We start from the raw sequence: 21,349 nt of genomic DNA on the forward strand, positions 1-21,349 counted from the left end.
AAAAATCACATCTCATTGGGTTCATTAGAAACTTTTCAAATCATTTTTTTTAGTAAACTTATTCTAGTGATAATTGCAGTCACCAAAAAAATAATTTATAACATGTTTTCTGCCGAAGAAGTGTCTGGAGGTAAAATAACGGTTTTACCCCTACCGATTTGTATGTTTTTAATTTTTAACGTGAGCCAGTTAATAGTGAAAGAGTATGTTACATGTAAGAAAGATTTGCAGCACTTAAAAATCAAATGGATATTTAAGTTTTGACGTAAGTAAGCAAATTGTGTACCAAATAAACATCATCAGAAACCTCCATTTTTAAAACGAATTAAGTCGCTCGCAAAATTAGCCCTCAAGGATCCAACCTCGAAGTATTGATCATCCGAAGTATTGAAATGCCTAAATGGACAATGCCCAGAGTATTTAAGGAACAGACTTGTAAGTGTCAATGACATGTCCACCAGAACCTCGCGCTATGGTGATATTACTTTACGCTGTCCTCGGTATAACCGTGAAACGGAAGGTGGAAGAACTTTTCTTGTTTCAGCCACTAAATGTTGGAACTCTTTGCCTATATATATTAGAACTAGCACTAGCATTAAGGCCTTAAAACATAATTATAGTAATTTTATTAAGGAAGGTTATGCCGACTTAGATAGCTTTCCCATGTCATAATTTTTAAATTTTTATACTGTCACACCCAAATTACTGTTTGTATTTTTATCTAGTTTTTATCTATTTTATCTGTTTTCATTTTTTATTGATAATATATTTGTAGTAGTATTAACTTTTATTCTAGGGGAGGGCCACAGGTTTTTCAGTTTTTAACTGTAATGTGTAACCCTCACTAAATAAAGTTGTTATTATTATTATTATTATTATTATTATCCTTGCAGAATCCTGTTTATATTTTCGTTTTGGCGTAGGTTCTTTATTATTATCAGCCATGTGGACATGGACTTAATTTTCGTAATGAATTTAAATGATTGTCATTCTTAAGAGTTAATTAATATAATTAATAATAAATATAGAAACTCAGCAGTGTTCTATTGAAACTTCCCGAGGCTGTTTGGTTCTTCCACTCTTTTGTATTCGCCGTTAAAACGCGATCGTGCATAGGCTTTTCATTAAAGGGTTAATTTTTCTTGATCTTTTGGTTTAAAACAACAAAAAATTGTAGTTTTTGGACAACAATTCCTTAGAGTTTCTACTAAAACAATAAGACTACTCGCCCTCACTACTCACTCTCGTTTTCTATGAGCGATAGTCAATTCGGCTCATCGAAAACACAGGCTCGTAGTCTAATTGTTTATTTGACAGTTTTGTACAGGAATCGCATTGTGGACAATTACGTTAGTTTCTGTAATGAATATAAATGATAATCCTTCTGAAGAGTTTATTAATAAATATATGGTGTTAGACATTTGGATGTGCAGTAACCACAGTGTATGTATTCACAAGTTCAAAATTCTGATAACGAGTGAAAATGTTCAGCTGTATTTCACACTTAAATTGGCTCAAACTAGAGTTGTAATCCAATTGTTTTCTTTCCCGAAAACAGAGACAAACAAACGTATACAAAACGAGAAAAACTACTTTGTTGAATGGCAATAGCATCCAGGACAGTGATTTTTTCACGCTCAAATTGCAGGCGCTTATATAACAGTGATCATTTCCGATCCTGGAGACCCTCTTTCTCGCAAGAAGCGCGCGAAAGCCTTGTTTAATGTTTCGCCAGCATTCTCGTCCCAGAGCCAGCGCGCTTCCGCTGAGTGAAATGCTCGACGCTCTGAGCAAAACCAGGAACGCGAACCAGAACAAATCTGGTTCCAGTTTGTAACTGTGCGTGTATGTGAAACTCAATATTCCTTATGCTTTAAAAATATTTGTGGAGAAAGCAACCGCTGTGAATAACTTTTGGTCTCACCTTCTGCTTTAGCCCAGTAATTCCGATACTTGGTGCTGATAAAAATGAACGTGGCCTGTGGACACAGAATTTTTACCCCTCCGTATGTCTGGAGATGTAATTTTTAAAGCGCATGCTAGACAGCACACACACACACACACTAACACCGATATTGCATTTGCTAAAGATGACGGTAAATCGTCAGCAAAAAAAGCGAAAAACTTTTTCGACTGTTCGTACTTTTAATAAAAAAATTTAACATGAACAACGTTTTTGCAACCGTCACTACTTACAAGTAACAGAACGTACATTTTCGATTCCACAGTGTCACTGTGTTACCGTTTTTATGTTTTCTAGCACTGGTTCTGACACCCGCTTCCCCAAAGCTTTTCTCTCCGTTAATTATAGAAGAGGGCGTGGAACGGAGCCTGCTTTAAGTTTTAATGATGATTGAAAGCTCAACCAAATCGGTGACTGATCGTGCGTAAGAAAATTTCGAAAACGACCCAAAACATTTAAAAACCTGTAATTGTTCGTTACAAAAGGACAAGAATTATTTTTCATGCTAATATGAAATTTAGAATACATCTACAATTTTCCTATTCTCTTCCCAAATGTTAATGTTTATCAATGCTTTTTTTTCGGTACTCCCACGGGAGCAATTTCCACAGCCAATTTCGTAACTTCCATGGAAAATATACACACATCGCCTAAGCAACAAAGCCTAAGTACACATTAATCCGGAAAAATTGAAATGATTAAAATTAATTTTAAATACACCGTATAAAATACTTTCCGGATAAATTTAAAAAAGCATATATTCTGGTCAGAAACAGATAAAACACTTTTTCAAATACCCATTTAAAAGAGCGTTTGCTACAAGTTCCATTTTCAAAATGTTTTCCGACCATACTAAAACTCAAGGCCGGAGTCTTCAATCCGCCCTTCAAAGTGGGTATTTGAAAACGCCTTTTATCCGCTTTTGACCAAAATGAATGCGTTTTCAAATGGAATCCGTACTAGTGTGGAGGGAAAAAAATATAGGGCGTTTTAAAACCACTCCGTTTTCAAATTTATCCGGATTTTTGTGGACTGCAGCTTTAGTCGTTTCGACGATGCGTGTGTATTTCCCATGGGAGTTACCAAATTGGCTGTAGGAGTACGAAATTCTCGTAGGAGTACGAAATCCTTATCTTTCTGTGTGGGACCTGCCCAGCTGCCTTTAGCATCCATAAAAAGTAAAATAAGCGCAAGCGTCACACACGCTTTGAAAAATAATTTCGGGGACCTGATGCGTCATCGATGTTTGATTAGTTGCCTCTGCTGTGCAAAGCATGCAAGAGATTGGTTGGAGGCGTATTTTATAATGTTTGTTCATATGTGCTATAAACAAGACAGTCGGTAAAAACGTCATCGGACACTTTACAACACTGCTAATCTTCATTACTCTTCGTTTCATGCGCTGGCAGAAGCTCCGAACTGCCCCTTTACAAAGAGTTTCAAGCCCTGACCGAAAATGTTTCGTTTGTGTCTTCTCTTGTTTTGTGTTGGTGTGACCAGGGCTTTAGGTAAGTGTTGCAACTTTACAGTGTGACGTCATTTTTGCACGACATGGTTGTGGAGGATCGATGCAGCTTTTAGGACCTGAATCGAAGTGTGAGAATTGCTAATCTGTTTGCGCCTTAAAGCACCCTGCCATTTTTGAGGCCTTGTTACGGGGTCAGTCTACATTATCCATTAAACCAATAATTCTGAAAGCAGTTTTTCCTTATCCCTAAAATTACCAAAGCCCTTATCTTTGTTATTTTGACCTTTATTATCCCTAAATCTGAGTTGTTATCTCTACAGTTACTTAATTTAACCTTTATCCCTCATCCATAGAAAAATGTTGTGAGTTTTCCCTTTTCTCTCAAACCCCTAACGTGGCCTCATTTCGCCTGCGAAGACTTGTAAAGGTATATCTGGTTAATTCCTCTTTCGCGTTTTCGTCTGATGAATCCAAATACGTCTCCTTCAACGGCGAAATAAACTCCATAAACTTCTCGAATAAAAAAGTTTTTTTTTATGACTATAAAACTCGTGAAAAGAGACCAGAAAGCAGATTCTAACCAGCTTAAAAAACGTAAACAACACGTTCTAAAAACAAACGGGATATTCTAAAATGACGATTTTCTGGCAATAATAGGCTACTTTAGTGAAATTTGTGCCAACTACACTCTATAAGGGATAAAAGGTGGAAAGATTTCCCCATTTTTTTCTAAAATTGTGCCACTTCTCAACTTTGTTTGGTAAGATTTCTGGAAAATATGTTAAATTTTACCACTTCCTTACTTCATCTATGTTAATCTGGCAAAATTTACCTCAAAGATGCTTATTTCTTCCAAAATCAAATAAATCAAAGCAAATGAACTAGATTTCTAATTAGTTCTGTAGTCGCAGGCTTTATTCATATGTATTTTAAAGGTACATTGAAATTTCTATGTACCTTGTTATTAGATATATAAAAAGTACATGGAAATTTCCATGTACTTTGTTGACTACACATATGAAAGGTACGTGGACTTTTTCATGTACTTTGTTAACTACATATCTAAAAGGTACATGGAAATTTCCATGTACTTTGTTAACTACATATCTGAAAGGTACATGGAAATTTCCATGTACTTTGTTAACTACATATCTGAAAGGTACATGGAAATTTCCATGTACTTTGTTAACTACATATCTAAAAGGTACATGGAAATTTCCATGTACTTTGTTAACTACATATCTAAAAGGTACATGGAAATTCCCATGTATTTTGTGTTTACACGTATATGAAAGGTACATGGAAATTTCCATGTACTTTGTTGACTACATATCTGAAAGGTACATGGAAATTTCAATGTACTTTGTTAACTACATATCTGAAAGGTACATGGAAATTTCCATGTACTTTGTTAACTACATGTATCTAAAAGGTACATGGAAATTTCCATGTACTTTGTTAACTACATATCTAAAAGGTACATGGAAATTCCCATGTACTTTGTTAACTACATATATGAGGTACATGGAAATTTCCATGTATTTTGTGTTTACACGTACATGAAAGGTACATGGAAATTTCCATGTACTTTGTTGACTACATATCTGAAAGGTACATGGAAATTTCAATGTACTTTGTTAACTACATATCTGAAAGGTACATGGAAATTTCCATGTACTTTGTTAACTACATATCTGAAAGGTACATGGAAATTTCCATGTACTTTGTTAACTACATGTATCTAAAAGGTACATGGAAATTTCCATGTACTTTGTTAACTACATATATGAAAGGTACATGGAAATTTCTATGTACTTTGTTAACTACATATATGAAAGGTACATGGAAATTTCCATGTACTTTGTTACTACACGAATTTAATTTCGATGTACCGGTTTGAGTTACAGCTGCAGCAGATATTCTTTCCTTTTTCCCATAGGTTAATAGGTCAGCATTTTGTTTGCAATTATGACAACATTAGGTTTATTTGAGAACACATTTACGTGAGCACCTAAACATTTATGTGGAATTTGATCTGCACATATTGCTCTAAAAAAAACGGTGTCTCAGATTTTCTATTCTTGCTCCATTATTTTTTTGTGAGTTTTTAAACTTAAAAAAGCCATACAAATGCCATTTTAAAGTTAAAAATAGATAAAAAATTAATGGAGCAAGAAAAGAAGAATGTGAGACACCTTTTTACGATATATGTAGATCAAATTCCACATATAAGTTGAGGCGCTCATATAAACGTGTTCGCAAAATTAACCTTATGTTGCGCAAATCAAAATTGTAAACAAAATGCTGACGTTGCTTATTATGGTCTAGATGATCAAAACAAAATCCAAAAGTAGAATCTATATTATATAAGCTTTCCAAAAATATGTGCTTTATTTGGGCTAGCAGCTATGGTTTGAACACAATTTCACTTGGAACGAAAACGCCAATTTTCCTTCCATGATACCTTATATTAAAACCTTCCCTACGTATTCATGAGCGCTTCAGAGAGTCCGTAATCCCTAATAAAACCTACGCAATTAATCAGGTAAGATGGGGTTAAAATATAGGTATAAAAAAATAATTAACTCTAAAGACAGTTTGGAAATTACATATAACTTTAATTGACTGTACACAAGCAACTGAAGGAATGACATACGTGCATGGCGCAACTTTCTTTAAAAGAAGCATGAACCTGGAAATAAAGAAACAGCAGAAATCAGTACACTGTTGTGAATATTAGAGTGTAAATCTTTTTTGAAGAGGCGGGGTGGCAAGGATGTAACATCATATTTTGGCTCGCCGTGTTACAATTTTAACGGTTGCAGGAAGCTATCCATCGGTTCGCCGCAAAAGTAATAAAAACTGCAGTAAAACCACCTCTACGATTGTAAAACTATATAATATAACTATATAATAGCAATGTTTTCTTGCCTTTGTAAAAAAAATTGGCTTTGACATTGTTTTTTCATTTCCCACACAAATTAAGTCCTTATGCTGTAGCTGCGTTGCCCGGGCTGCGTTGTATTATTCTGGTCAGTCGTTTAACAATTATCAACGTCCACGTACGGTTTATTACCTGATGATCCATCTGATCCATGGACTGTAGCATGTTTTATACCGCGACGGTTTTCTCTGCACTGACTTTCCAGCTGAAATTCGTGTAAATATCGAACACTTTCATCGAGTATTAGCGTCTACCGTCTATAACACTAGACTCTGCTTACTCTGGCTTACAGCTAAACCGGCGGGCGCACAGCATTTTGCAAGCTTGTTATTTCTTGAGTGACCTTTGAACAAATAGCTTGCGTGCAGTCGTATGTTGTTATTTCCTCCGCACCGGAAATGAAACACTAATGCCTGACAGTTTTGCTTGGTTAAATTACCTCAAAAATATATACTGTAGCATCAAGCTGCTCGATGCCATTTACTTGAATAATTTGACACCCGCCAAGAGCACTATTTTACTCAAATCAACACGTCTTTTGATACAACTTCCTTTACTTTCCTTGCTGCAAACCTGAATTAATTTTCGACAAAACAGATGTGCACAATCTTGGCGGTTATCGACAACGTCCACAGCATTCCTTTAATTTTTGTTGTGCATGCGATGTTACCGCGGTTTTACAAATCCGCCAAAAGGGCAAGCAAGTAACGATCAGTATTCTAGTTTTATTGAAGCCTGTCTGTTGTAATTACATGGGACCCGCACACGGGTACAGGCCGTGTTTAGCAAACAAACGCACGATATGCAGGTAAGTACGTGTAATGAGCCATTATCTTCTTTGCCTAAAAACCCGGCCTAAAAACTTAAAAACGTCCGAAACTTACTTCCATAAGGCCGTTAGGATTTCAAATATGAACTTCAGTGTAGCTACGTGTGTGTACTAGCGAATTTTATAGTTTCCGTAATAATTCGATGATCTTAGTACATAAAATAATTAATAATAATTAAGCTTAGTACATGAAACAAAAAAAAAATTGGACGGTCTATTTAATTTATAAGATCTCATAATCATTCACTGCGATCCTCGACCATACGTTGTGCCCGGTGAAGCCATTCAAGCGAAGTGTTTATTGCATGAACTTTTTGGTCCTTTTGACGTTTCTATATTTATTTTTGACCTGCCGACGATGATAGCTTTACCGTAGTCTTAAACATTTGAGCCTCTATGGGGTGCCCACGGTCTTCGTTTTCTTTGCATTTTTTTTGCAAATCTTCGTTTTTTAAACAAATTTTCGTTCTATGGATTGAAACGGTTTGAACGTTTGAGCCTTGTAATGACTTCCTGTGGTTTCGCGGCAGTGACTGTAAACCACGGTTGTGAAAATCGCAGTGAAATGTGGTCAAATGCCAAAATTAAGAAATTACAGATATTTTCTGTAGTGTTAACGAGTTTTATATCTTAGTATTTGATCACAGAGATTTGGTCAATTTTTTGTCAATTTCAGATCTTCGCTTTAATCTTGAGATCTTCGTTTTTTTCGGCGGTGATCTTCGCGTCTCTGATTTCTTGGGATATACCCATAGAGAGACTCACATTTTATTCAGATCCAAAACAAGAGGCCAAGTGTTATCATCGGTAATTTTTGCCGCAATATATTAATTTATACCGCTCTTTTCTTAATTTCCAGGTCCATGCTTCTTCCAAGGAGAGCTGTCCCGCACTATGTATGTCGTTCTAAGTGTCAGTTGTTAATTAAAGTTAATTCGTAACTTGAGAACTGTTTTTAGAGTTTATATTTCAAAGATTTTATAAATTGTAAACAGTCTAGCTCAAAAGAGAAAAACGTTTACGAACTCCCACGCGGTTCAACTTTAATTTGCGCCGAAAGATGTGACTTAAAGCCATTGTCAATGTGTTGTACTCCTTTTCCGAGAGAGACACACTTAACTCTTGCAATGCTTTTCTCCATCCACGAGCGTTAACTTAATGGGTACCGGCAAATGTAGGCAAGTGCCATTTTTCTAGTCGGTTGTATAACTCATTGTACAAAAAACAGAATCAAGTGCCGGCACAGATAAGCTATAAGTTTTCCTTCGATTAGTTGGATTGAAACTGGCATTAATAACATGACGGTTTTGTAGACAAGATGCTGACTGTTCAGCTTCGTATGTTTTATTCATGAATGTGACGGAACAGGAAAGACCACTTTCAGGCTTTCACTTGGTCCAGTATCCTCACAAATTATATGCATATGTGTTTAGTTGCAAGGTACATGGAAATTTCCATGTACCGTACCTTCTTTAGCGTTACGTTGCAAGGTACATGGAAAGTTCCATGTACCGTACCTTCTTTAGCGTTACGTTGCAAGGTACATGGAAAGTTCCATGTACCGTACCTTCTTTAGCGTTACGTTGCAAGGTACATGAAAATTTCCATGTACCTTTTAAGGTTCGTTAGGTTGCAAGGTACATGGAAATTTCCATGTACCTTCTAATGCGTTAGGTTGCAAGGTACATAAAAAATTTCCATGTACCTTGCAACCTAACGAGCCTTAGAAGGTACATGGAAATTTCCATGTACCGTTCCTTCTTTAGCGTTAGGTTGCAAGGTACATGGAAATTTCCATGTACCTTGCAACCTAACGAACCTAAGAAGGTACATGGAAATTTCCATGTACCGTTCCTTCTTTAGCGTTAGGTTGCAAGGTACATGGAAATTTCCACGTACCTTGCAACCTAACGAACCTTAGAAGGTACATGGAAATTTCCATGTACCGTTCCTTCTTTAGCGTTAGGTTGCAAGGTACATGGAAATTTCCATGTACCTTCTTTAGCGTTAGGTTGCAAGGTACCTGGAAATTTCCATGTACCTTCTAAGGTTCGTTAAGTTTCAAGGTACAAGTAAATTTCCATGTACCTTGCAATGTTTTAGATTTATATGGACATTTCAGTCTCAATCGCAGAAAATGTGCCAACCTATTAAAAATTTGGCAAAGTTATCGCTATAAGTGCCTAAACGTTCCAAAAAAGCCATGTCGTTTGGCATTTTGGCAGAAAATAGACATTTTTTTGCGTTTTCTACCCTATTTTTCTGCTCTCTTTCAGAAAACGCACTTTTTCTGCTAAATCTTTCCATTATATGTTGGCAAATAATTCTTATTTTCATGATATCTTTGCCATAGATGTACCAAAACTTTTTCTCGTGGCAAAATATTAAAAGATTCGCCGTTTTTTGACATCTACCGCATTTGCAGTTTTTGGCAATATTACAGCATTTAAGGTATATTTTTGCCAAAACTTTTAGCAGTCTGGCAAAATTATGGCTAAAAGGGGCATTTTATGCCAGTTTTTAACCTCTTGTGTGGAAAAAATAACACCAAATTGCTTAATTTGTTCCAGAAATTGAGTTTTAGAATATCCCGTTTGTTTTTAGAACGTGTTAAACGTATTCGGTCTAGAATGGCAATTATTCTCTTTTTGGCGAAAGGCATACGTTTTTACTGGCAATATCCTTACCTAAAGCAGTGTACCTTGGCAAACCAGTTCAAGGACTATATTTTCTTATTGTTTTGTACTAACTTCTTCCCCAATACCGCTCTGTTCAATTTCTGCCACAAAGGTTACTTCATGCTACATAAATCGGGAAGAGCTCTGGTGCGAGTATTGGACACTTGGCCCGACGCAGATTTATCTTACCTTACCTTGTAATTTTTGAACCCCTATAACCAAGATAACCGACATCACTCAGTCATATTTTGCTAAGCCATTACAGATTCCCTGTTCTGCTTGTGTTTTAGAATGCGGCAAGCCGGTTGGTCTTGAAGACAGAACAATCCCGGATTCATCAATGACTACGAGTTCGCAGATTAACAAGTAAGTCCAGGTTGGCCTTTCTTTTCTCTGATCCAAGTATCTTACACAGGGAGGCAGCGTGGCCGAGTGGTGAGCGCCGGACGAATCCGAGGCGCGGGTCCAAGTCCCGTTCTGACCACTAGCTGGTGTTGTTCCAGTAGTCCCGAATCCCCTCGGCACGCTGAATAGCCAACTGGTCTGCCTCCGCCAGTTGGGATTCTTTCTGTATGTTCACAATATTATTTGAGTAGACATTGGCCCTGAAAAGCCCCATTCGGGGAGTGGTCATTAAGATATTTATTTATTTATTTTAGATATACCTTATATAAAACATAAACAAACCGAAATGAACATCCCTTGAACCATTAAAGGTGATAAACATCTTTACAAGAAATATGAAACAAATTGTGGCAATTTTAGACACAATAAAATGGCTACCAATTTCACAGGGAGCAGAGGAGCCAATTTTTTTGAAACTTTTTTTAAATTTTTTTCCAAAATATAGCAATGGGGGTGAATGAACAATTTTAAAAAAAAAAAAGGAGGTAACGAGAACACCAACCCAATAAGAGTGATAGTCACTGCATAAGCTCCATGAAAGAGAAAGCCATCAGGTTTTGAGGGACGGCGCCTTGCAGTCTACACGAAGTGTACAAGAATTCATTTGGGTTGTCATGCGTAATAAAATTGCAACCCTAATAAAGGAAAGTCCATTATTCATTCACAACAACAACAATTTCAACAACAAACTAAGCTAATAGACTAAGAGAATTACGCAATTGATAGCCCTGATTTTCAATATTAAAGATGGCATGGACCGTCCGAAGGAAGACTGAATAACTACGAAGGTAAACCAGGATCGGCAGGAGCGGGATGTTGGTGCGCAAACAAATATGATAATGTTGTTAACCGATACTTACAGGTAAGGGACTGCAAAAAACACTGGTAACATTGGTAACCTTGTAAACGATCGTCTGATAACATTAGTAATTAGTCCATATGTCCGCTGACGTGAAAACGTTAACCCTTATGAGGGAAGTTTTTGGAAGGGCCATCTTAATGTTGATAGCTTGGCTATTTTAGAATTGCTTCAATTTTAAGACGGCTAGCAAGAATACTTCAGTGACATTAGACAATACCCTAACGTTTATCGCCAGCAGGCATACCTCGTCCCCAGCTCCACCGACTCTTAGTAACCACATCTCCTCATCAAAATATAAGGTCTTGATCTAAGAGGAGGGCATTTTTTCATTACATTTTAAGCAGCCGAGAAGGGAGTTGAAAATACGACGCGCAGCGATCGGAGTATTTTTTTACGAGCTTCTAGGTGTCTGAAAATGGGATGAACCGCTCTCTGAAGTGTCATATACACCTAATTAAAAAAAACGTTGACCTGCGAATACCATAAACCATGATTGATTGCGTTCGACGAAGGAGAGCGCTTTGTAATTCCGTTTTTATTCGAGTTTTTTGGGCTATCTATGGTCCTCAATTTGGCCCGCAGAAAATTTTCCAGGGGCGAATGACGTCATCTCCATGCCATGTGCATCCTGATGTTTCAATATGGCGTCCATTTTCGAATCCCACAAACATGTTTTGCTTGAAGAAATGGTCGATACGTGTACCCGAAGTTAAAATTATACCGAAAATGACATGGAAAGCACAACAGGGTTTTATCCAGGGAAGTAGAGTTTTAGTCCGCCACCGAACGTCGTTAAAATAGTGGCCGTTCGTGAAAAATTATATGAGCTTCTTCGCGGCGACGCGACGGGAACTGGTACTTTTGTTTCTCGCAAAAACACAACACCAGCGATGAAAGGATAACAGGCTCAAAGCTGGTAATCCATGTACTTTCGACTGTGCTTTCGTGTGTGCTTTCTTCGTTCCTTTGCCTTCGCTTTTTTCGAATATTTTTCGCAGTTTCTCCAAGGTAAGCGTAAGTGAAGTTGTATCTATATTATTCGGAGCATGTGTAGTGGTTTGTTTTCTTGGAAACAGACGCTGCAATTCGCACCCGGTGATGACACCGAGTTGTGATGTGGCAACTCAGCTGCTTTGCATTGCTCAACCGATTTAACTTCTCTCTGCGTACAGACTTGTGAGACTCTATAATAAACCAATATATTCCTTTCGGCTAGTAAGCATTAACAAGCTGAATGCAGACTATTCCAAGTTGTTGAGCCATTTTATATTTACTGTTGAGTTACCTCTATTGTATTTTATGATTGTAAGGAAACAAAAAGCTGTTACTAATTGACTGGGTTCAAAATGTTTGGAATGTCTACATTTCAGTTTAGTAGTCTTTTGTTGCTGTTAGTATATATTAAAAATAACTATGCGAACATTTTCCAGAGTATCTTTTTGATATACATTGTACTCTATTTGGATTCATTAAAGACCTTTAGCCACTTTGCTTGGTACAGTCAAAAGGCTTTATTCTTCTCTTATGGTTTAGAAAGATGGGTTGTTACAAGCAGATCAGGTTTCATCAGCTTGGCAATGTTACATTTTCTGCATGGACTTTTCATTGTAGTTTGCACATCACAAACAGACCTCAAATATCAAGAAAATATGAAATATAATACTTCCGACCCCTTGCCTCCAGTTTTCCCTGACCCCCCACCCCCTCCCCCCCCCATCACCCCACCCTACCGAATGCACTCCCCTAATTTCCAATTACTACTAGTATATACCAGTGGTATTCTGGGTAGACACCCTGGGTTAGCTATAAATATTTCTTTAATTGATAATCAAGATATTTTCTTTTTTTAAGAGCCTTGAAAGCATGTTTTATACAATCTGCCTTAATATCGTGTTTATTCCGTCACATACCGCGATTTTTTATCCGATTTCCCAGTAGACATTCGAATCGCATCGTTCCTGGTTTATTCTTTTGATGGGTCAACGATTCTTAAATCAGGTATATCTTTTATTATTAAATTCTCAACCTCGGATATTGCATTTCTAGCTATCTGATTGGCTCACTGAATCCCGGTTATCAGCTTTTATACCTATGTTTGACCTTATATGGGAAATGAGTGCGGCAAGTGCCGCTCAGCGTAAAATTTTTGCTGCGGGAAGCGACAGTTCCATCAGAAAAATGGTTGAAAACAGCAAATTTGGCGTGCTTTATGAACAAGAAATAATCAGCGGTGCCTACAAAAACCACAGAAGTGCCATAGTAAAATTAACTACGCAAAACAAAAGGATTGATGCGAAAAGTTAAATTAATAATACTTGTAAACGTACATCAAGAGCGAGTGAATAAAGTAGAAAAGCAGCAAATAATTTACGAAAGAACGGCAAACTGACACAGTTTCATTCAGTGTACGTCATAAAATTAGGCTCAGCACTTATGTAAAGTTTGTTACCTTTCAATCTTGGTTCTGTCCTTGTATACTTCAGTAAACCTGTTTCACTTTGAGCTCGATTTTGCTTCAAATAATATAGCAGTCTTGATGACAGCGCTAGCCGTGGAGCCGTAAACAAGTACAATGTAAACCTTGCTTCGTTCGACTTGCACAAGACGTGTAGTTTACAGAAAAGATCATCCCGCAAATGTTAATTGTTGTCACAATTTCCAGGATATATAGACGACTTTGGAGGAGATTGTTTGAGGAAAAACTTGGGAAGAAATCTTTCTTGTTCGCTTTCCTCGTGTGTTTCATTCAACTCAAGAAGTGGACACCGCGCCACAACTTTTCCCGTCTCCTCATACAATCACTTCGTTTACATCAAAACGAAATGTCCAGTCGATTTAAACTTAAAGAAGAATTTAATAAAACAATTATTCCATTCGCCCTTGTTGGATACGAGTCGTGATAGCCAACTCGGCGCTTTGCGCCTCGTTGGCTATTTACTACCTCATATCCAACGCGGGCTCATAGAATAACTGTTAAATAGAAACTGCAACTAAGGGATTCACATAGAAAAAAAATATATGCTAATTAAGATCAGATTTTAAAGCCACCATCACGGTTACCGCTTTATTCGTGTAACGTAATGAATTAAAAATGAATTTGAGAATGTATCTAACCGTCTTTATATTATAAAACACTGTGTCTGTTTAAGGTTGACTTGGGCTCTGTGAAAAAAATTGGAAAAATTGCCACTCAAGGCCGAAATGCGACTTGGTCCCAGTACGTAAAGAAGTACAGAATCACTTACAGCAAGCTGGCTCCGCATACTACTGGGATATTTGATATTTTTCACAACGAAGTGGTACGTACTTGTACACTAAGAAATTCAGCTAATTAATGGCTAGGCATATATTTCTGACAATTTCTTTGTGTCAGACTTGAAAAACTGATTTCTTTTTTTTTTTTTTTTCGTGTCTCTGTGTGTGTGTGTGTGTGTGTGTGTGTCTGCTACCAAAGGTATATACTGGAAACACAGACAAGAACAGCATTGTGTACAATGACATACCCAGTACTGGCAGGTACATCGAAGCCAGATACATTAGAGTAATTGCCCATGATCAGGAGTACCACGGCAACATATGCATGCGTGTTGAATTTTATGAATGCGTGGGTAAGTAGAAGGTTTATTGTTTGTTTTTTGTACTTTTTATAATTACTGTTTGGTTTTATTACTTTCCTCCTTAAGTTATTTTGCTTTGCGAGACTTCATCGTGACACTTTGAATTCCTTGTCCCCCGAAACACGTAATGTGGCAACGCGTGATTCGGGGGACAGGTGAGTTCAAAGTACGGAACTTGATACAGTGTACGGGTTATTGGGCAATTTATTTGCGTTGGCTCTCCGCGCTGGCGTCATTTAGATTCGCTACACCGCACTGAACAGTCCCAATAAGGACGAAACAGCTGTCTGCGGTTGCAATCCTGCTTTATCGGTTGTAGTCGTGGTGTTGTCTCGCACAGTCTATTTTTCACGTAGTATGATCAGCCTTGCTTGCAGTTGTTTGTTATTGGAAACTTGGCCCGACGCAGATTTATCTTACCCTACCTTGTAATTTTTGAACCCCTATAACCAAGATAACCGACATCAGTCAGTCATATTTTGCTAAGCCATTACAGATTCCCTGTTCTGCTTGTGTTTTAGAATGCGGCAAGCCGGTTGGTCTTGAAGACAGAACAATCCCGGATTCAGCAATGACTGCAAATTCGGAGATTAACAAGTAAGTTAACCGGGGTCTCCCGCACTCAGGTTGGCCTTTCTTTTCTCTGATCCAAGTATCTTATAGACATACCTTATATAAACATAAACAAACCGAAATGAACATCCCTTGAACCATTAAAGGTGGTAAACATCTTTACAAGAAATATGAAACAAATTGTGGCCATCTGTTAGACACAATAAAATGGCTACCAATTTCACAGGGAGCAGAGGAGCCAAATGATACTTTTGTATAAAATATGTTCCAAAATATAGCAATCGAGGTGAATGAGCCATGTTCAAGAAAAACAATGCAGCTAACGAGAACACCAACCCAATAAGAGTGATAGTCACTGCATAGGCTCCATTCAAGAGAAAGCCATCAGGTTTTGAGAGACGGCGCCTTGCAGTCTACTGTCTACACGAAGTGTACAAAAATTCATTTGGGTTGTCATGCGTAATAAAATTGCAACCCTAATAAAGGAAAGTCCATTATTCATTCACAACAACAACAATCACAACAACAAACTAAGCTAATAGACCAAGAGATTTACGCAATTGATAGCCCTGATTTTCAATATTACAGATGGCATGGACCGTCAGAAGGAAGACTTAATAACTACGAAGGTAAACCAGGATCGATAGGAGTGGGATGTTGGTGCGCAAACAAATATGATAATGTTGTTAACCGATACTTACAGGTAAGGGACTGCAAAAAACACTGGTAACCTAGGTAACCTTGTAAACGATCGTCTGATAACATTAGTAATCAGTCCATATGTCCGCTGACGTGAAAACGTTAACCCTTATGACGGAAGTTTTTGGAAGGGCCATCTTAATGTTGATAGTTTGGCTATTTTAGAATTGCTTCAATTTTAAGACGGCTAGCAAGAATACTTCGGTGACATTAGACAATACCCTAACGTTTATCGCCAGCAGGCATACCAAGTCCCCAGCTCCACCGACCCTTAATTACCACATCTCCTCATCAAAATATAAGGTCTTGATCTAACAGGAGGGCATTCTTTCATTACATTTCAAGCAGCCGAGAAGGGAGTTGAAAATACGACGCGCAGCGATCGGAGTATTTTTTTTACGAGCTTCAAGGTGTCTGAAAATGGGATGAACCGCTATCTGAAGTGTCATATACACCTAATTAAAAAACGTTAAACTGCGAATGGCATAAACCATGATTGTAATATACCAGTGGTATTCTGGATAGACACCCTGGGTTAGCTATGAATATTTATTTTATTGATAATCAATATATTTTTTTCTTTCTTTGAGAGCCTTGAAAGCATGTTTTATACAACCTGCCTTAACATCGTGTTTATTCTGTTACATACCGCGATTTCTTATCCGATTTCCCAGTAAACATTCGAATTGCATCGTTCATGGTTTATGCTTTTGATGGGTCAACGATTCTTAAATCGGATATATCTTTTAATAGAAACTACAACTAAGGGGTTCACATAGAAAACTGAAAAATGCTAATTAAGATCAGACTTTAAAATCACCATCACGGTTACCGTTTTGTTAGTGTAACGTAATGAGTTAAAAATGAATTTGAGAATGTATCTTGCCGTCGTTTTTTATAAAACACTGTGTCTGTTTAAGGTTGACTTGGGCTCTGTGAAAAAAATTGGAAAAATTGCCACTCAAGGCCGAAATGCGACTTGGTCCCAATACGTAAAGAAGTACAGAATCACTTACAGCAAGTTGGGCGTCATATTCACTGGGATATTTGATATTTTTTACAACGAGGTGGTACGTAGTTGAACACTAAGAAATTCAGCTAATTAATGACAAGGCATATATTTCTGACAATTTCTTTGTGTCAGATTTCAAAAACTGATTTCTTTTTTTTTGTGTGTTTGTTTGTGTGTCTGCTACCAAAGGTATATCCTGGAAACACAGACAAGAACAACATTGTGTACAATGACATACCCAGTACTGGCAGGTACATAGAAGCCAGATACATTAGAGTAATTGCCCATGACGAGGAGTACCGCGGCAACATATGCATGCGTGTTGAATTTTATGAATGCGTGGGTAAGTAATTTATTATACTGTTTCATTTTTTTTTTATCTTTATAAATAATTATATATATGCTGTTTGATTTTATTATTTTTCTCCAAACTCTGGTTAAACCTTCTCAGAGCCAGGCCATTTATACATGATACATTGTATTTTGTTTTCAAAATGTCAGCATTCCCAGAAATGCATCTGTTTTTCCGTTCCTTCCATTAGAACTACGTGTATCATAATTTAATCTTGTGGTCAGTGATGCCTGGACCAACAAAAACCACGCTTAGATATGAAAAGGGCCAATAGGAAAGCTCTCGGACTTAATAGTACATGTAGTCCCAAAATATTTTATTTTGGAAATAAATAAAACAGCAAACAAAGGTCAAATTATTAGTATTCGATTTTTGGACAAACAAAATGCAACACAAACCAAACTGTTATGTTTTGCTTATATTAAGGGGTAAATCAGTGTCTCGGTCGGCAAAAAAAAAAAAGAGATTTGCAAAGTACATTGTCCGCACGCTGATTCGTCTTTGTATTCCCAAATATAAAAATAACATTTGATTTGATGTACATTGCAAAAATGACCCTCAATTCCTGTTCTCTTGTTCTTTAGAGGCTGTTACGCAACCTCCCACAGTGCCAAGTAAGTGTTAAGAGTAAGGGGAAGTACACGTTTGGATGTTAATCTTACAAATACAAATACAAATTGTATTGTCTTCTTCCCATGGAGGCTTTTCAGGGACAATGAAAAAAAAAAAAAAAAGAGAATAAGTACAATAAATTGGCAATAATATATAATGGCTATATATAATCTTCTTTTCTTGACTACGAAAAAAGTCTGTACATCCGTCCGTCCGTCCACCTGTCTGTCTGTCTGTCTTCCTGTCTGCCTGTTTGTCTGTCCGTCTGTCCGTCTGTCTGCCTGTCTGTATGCCTGTTTGTCTGTCTGTCTATCTGTCTGTCTGTCTGTCTGTCTGTCTGTCTGTTTGTCGGTCTGTTTGTCGCTTAATGTTACCGAAACCGGGATGGACCACTTGGCTCGGACACAGACTTTACCTTTACTATATATTGTTGTTATTCTTTTTTGCAACACTTGATGACTTCTTGTGAATTTTGCTTTATTTTCTCCTTAATACAGCCACTCAAGCTCCAGTGGGTAAGAATTTTTTTTTTATTGTTTGTTTGTTTGTTTGTTTGTTTGTATGTTTGTTTGTTTAATTATTATTTTGCTCTTCAAAAAGGCCAAAAGGTCAGCAAACCATTATCGTATAAATCAAACAAGCACAAAAAGAGAAGGATACATTACGTTCTGAATATTGAATAAATGTGTTTCTCTATGAAATTTGTGCATATAGCTGCCAAAAATACGACAATTTTGTCGATAAAAGGTTTTAACCACTTTTCATATTCTATTCTATTCTATTATTTTTCTCACTCCTTCGCGGAGTTTCTGTTTTTGCGTTTTTTTTATACAACTACCATGATTCTGTCCAGGTACTTCGCTTTGAAGTTACTTGGCATACATATGATTGTACGCCATAATATAATGATGTTTGAATAGCAACCAAATTAATCTAGAAATTATTTAATTTTTAGCCATAATATTATATATATTAAGTGTAATAAAGGTAACTGATTCATTAACGAAGATTAATGTTGACTATTGATTAATTTTCAGTCTGTCCAGCCGGTTTCAAATTAGGCGCAGATGGAAAGACTTGTGAAGGTACCGCGCCATTAAATTGTTAACGTCAATTGTTAGTGAAAAGTAATAAGACTGAGTGGAGTACAATTTAGGGAGTAATAAAGCGAGAAATTTCAAAATCGGCCAAGGTTGAAATTTGGCTAAGAACAAATTCTATTTTTCCCATTTGTTGTAAGTTACAAATATATGCTCGAAATGAATACATCTTTATTCAAATCCAAACCTGAAACCAACATTGTCATCACCCATTAGTGACGTGAAGATGTACATTTCGGTGAGGAATAAATTTCCTGCAATATCACAGCTTTGTTTTTAAAATTTAAAAACTGAGAACATTTTGAGAACATTTAGGGCTCAAAACTTCGAAAAAGTTACAAACGTTCAGTCTCGGCCTAACCCTAGACGCTCTTATATATAAAACTATAATGTAGTAGATAGATTAACGGTAGGAAAATTTCACTTTCATGTTCAGATGTGAACGAGTGTACAGATAACACCCACAGCTGTGATCATTACTGCCATAACACCAATGGAAGCTATGTGTGTAGTTGTCAATTTGGATACACACTTGGCGCTGATAAGAAATCCTGTATAGGTAAGGAACATTTTGAGTACCTTATTGGCCTATTTTTGTTTTCCATTGCTTAATTTTCAATTTATAGACTGTGTTGAAAAATGTATTGCTGAGTCCAGTGTTTTGAATCTGGTGGTCAGTGTTGCCTGCACCACGTACGCTTTAGATGTGAAAAGAGCTCCATAGGAAAGCTATCAGTCTTAATAGTAGTAACGAAATATTTTTTTGGAACTAAGACAAACAAAGGGAGGTTCAATTGTTATATTCGATTTTAGGACAAGCAAAATGTAAGACAGCCAAACTGTTATGTCTTGTTCAACTTAAGCGGTAAATCAAGGCAACGGTCGGCACGTTGTACGTCGGTACGTCGTTCGCACGCCGATTCGTCCCGTACTGGCCTCGTAGCTCAGTCGGTAGAGCGTCCGTAGATCTAATCCGGAGGTCGTGGGTTCAAATCCCGCCGGGGTCAGAGATTTTTCTTTGCCCCGCGGGAACCCTCCCAAATTTCCTTTAACAGGGTATATATCCGAGGGGATTTGGTGTATTGCCTACTACCGGCACTCCAACACATTAAAAATAATTATTTAATACCTCATTTGATTAGATGTACGTTGTAAAAATAAGCCTAAATTATTGTTCTTTGGTTCGTTAGAACCTGTTCAGCAACCCTTCCACAACGTCTGGTAAGTATTAAGAGTGAGCGAAAGCATTCGTTTTTGATATTAATCATCTATAGTCTGTACGTCAGTCCGTCCGTCTGTTCTTCCGTTTAATTGTCTTTCTGTCTTTCTGTCTGTCCATCCGTCCATCCTTCCGTTCGTTCACCCGTCTGCTGTCTGTATGTGTGTGTGTCTGTTTGTACATTCGTCCGTCCGTCCGTCTGTCTGTCCATTTGTCTGTCTGTCTGTCTGTCTGTCTGTCTGTCTGTCTGTCTGTATGTATGCCTATTTGTGTGTTTATCCGTCCACCCGTTCGTCCATCTTTTATATGTGCCCTCACTGATATATATTGTGTGAAATAAGCTTCTCCTCTCCAATATGCCTTTTAACAATGTTTTTAACAGAGCTTTAACGGTGACTCAACCCTCGTCGGATCATGGCATGATACTTTAAAAGCACCTGCATGTTATTGTTTAATTGCAGTGGCGATACACAAAATTTCTAGATAAGCCCTATATGTATAAGTAATTTTTGGTATTCTGCGACTGTTGGGCGAGGAGACACCATCGCCAATTCTGCTCTCAATCATGTGAAACTGTCACCCCGGAATCGAACGAGATTACTAACTTTATTTTTCAATTAATAGATATCGACGAATGATGCTACAACACAAACGAGTTTAAATGTATAACTGACCGGGCAGCACACTTGGCAATGTTCACGAGAATACAACCATTGTAATCATATAAGGGAAACATGATTAATGTAATTTCATTGATAACTGTGATTAAAAATCATCAAATTAAAAAAAAAAAAGAAAGTTTCTGGGTTGCTTACTACACCAAAAGTTTGATTGACTTTTTGTTTGATTGATTGATAGATTGATCCATTGATCAATTGATCAATTGATTAATTGTTCGATTGATCGATTGATCGATAGATCGATTGATCGATTGATCGATAGATGATCGATTGATCGATTGATCGATGGATTGATTAATTGATTGATTGACTAATTGATTGATCGATTGATTCACT

At 37.2% G+C, this 21,349-nt stretch overlaps 1 protein-coding gene and 1 non-coding gene across 3 annotated transcripts; both read left to right on the forward strand.

The window, feature by feature from the left end:
• Positions 1–3,342: 3,342 nt before the first annotated feature.
• LOC144654356 (lactadherin-like) lies at positions 3,343–21,140 on the forward strand. 2 transcript variants are annotated; one of them, XM_078514486.1, is made up of 15 exons: positions 3,343–3,471; positions 10,173–10,248; positions 11,035–11,149; positions 14,299–14,448; positions 14,604–14,757; positions 15,288–15,363; positions 15,928–16,042; positions 16,959–17,108; positions 17,240–17,393; positions 17,987–18,016; positions 18,512–18,529; positions 19,052–19,099; positions 19,551–19,673; positions 20,305–20,335; positions 20,958–21,140. In XM_078514486.1, coding segments are annotated over exons 1-15 (1,293 nt in total). In that variant the 5' UTR covers positions 3,343–3,419; the 3' UTR covers positions 20,959–21,140. The 2 variants fall into 2 exon arrangements, with proteins under 2 accessions (XP_078370612.1, XP_078370613.1); XM_078514487.1 differs by lacking the exons at positions 17,987–18,016; positions 18,512–18,529; positions 19,052–19,099; positions 19,551–19,673.
• On the forward strand, positions 20,048–20,121 carry Trnar-ucu (transfer RNA arginine (anticodon UCU)). The gene has a single exon. It is a non-coding gene; the product is annotated as a tRNA-Arg (tRNA).
• Positions 21,141–21,349: the final 209 nt, after the last annotated feature.

Source organism: Oculina patagonica, chromosome 5, assembly GCF_052425735.1.
Source record: "Oculina patagonica isolate OP01 chromosome 5, crgOcupat, whole genome shotgun sequence".
Taxonomy (NCBI): Eukaryota; Metazoa; Cnidaria; class Anthozoa; order Scleractinia; family Oculinidae; genus Oculina; species Oculina patagonica.

What these genes read in the sequence shown, in the direction of transcription:
- LOC144654356 (XM_078514486.1), top strand. Translation starts at nt 3,420, where the DNA reads ATGTTTCGTTTGTGTCTTCTCTTGTTTTGTGTTGGTGTGACCAGGGCT. An exon ending in TGGTGTGACCAGGGCTTTAG is followed by an intron (nt 3,472 to 10,172) that starts GTAAGTGTTGCA and finishes CTTGTGTTTTAG; the next exon opens with AATGCGGCAAGCCGGTTGGT. An exon ending in TGAATTTTATGAATGCGTGG is followed by an intron (nt 17,394 to 17,986) that starts GTAAGTAATTTA and finishes CTTGTTCTTTAG; the next exon opens with AGGCTGTTACGCAACCTCCC.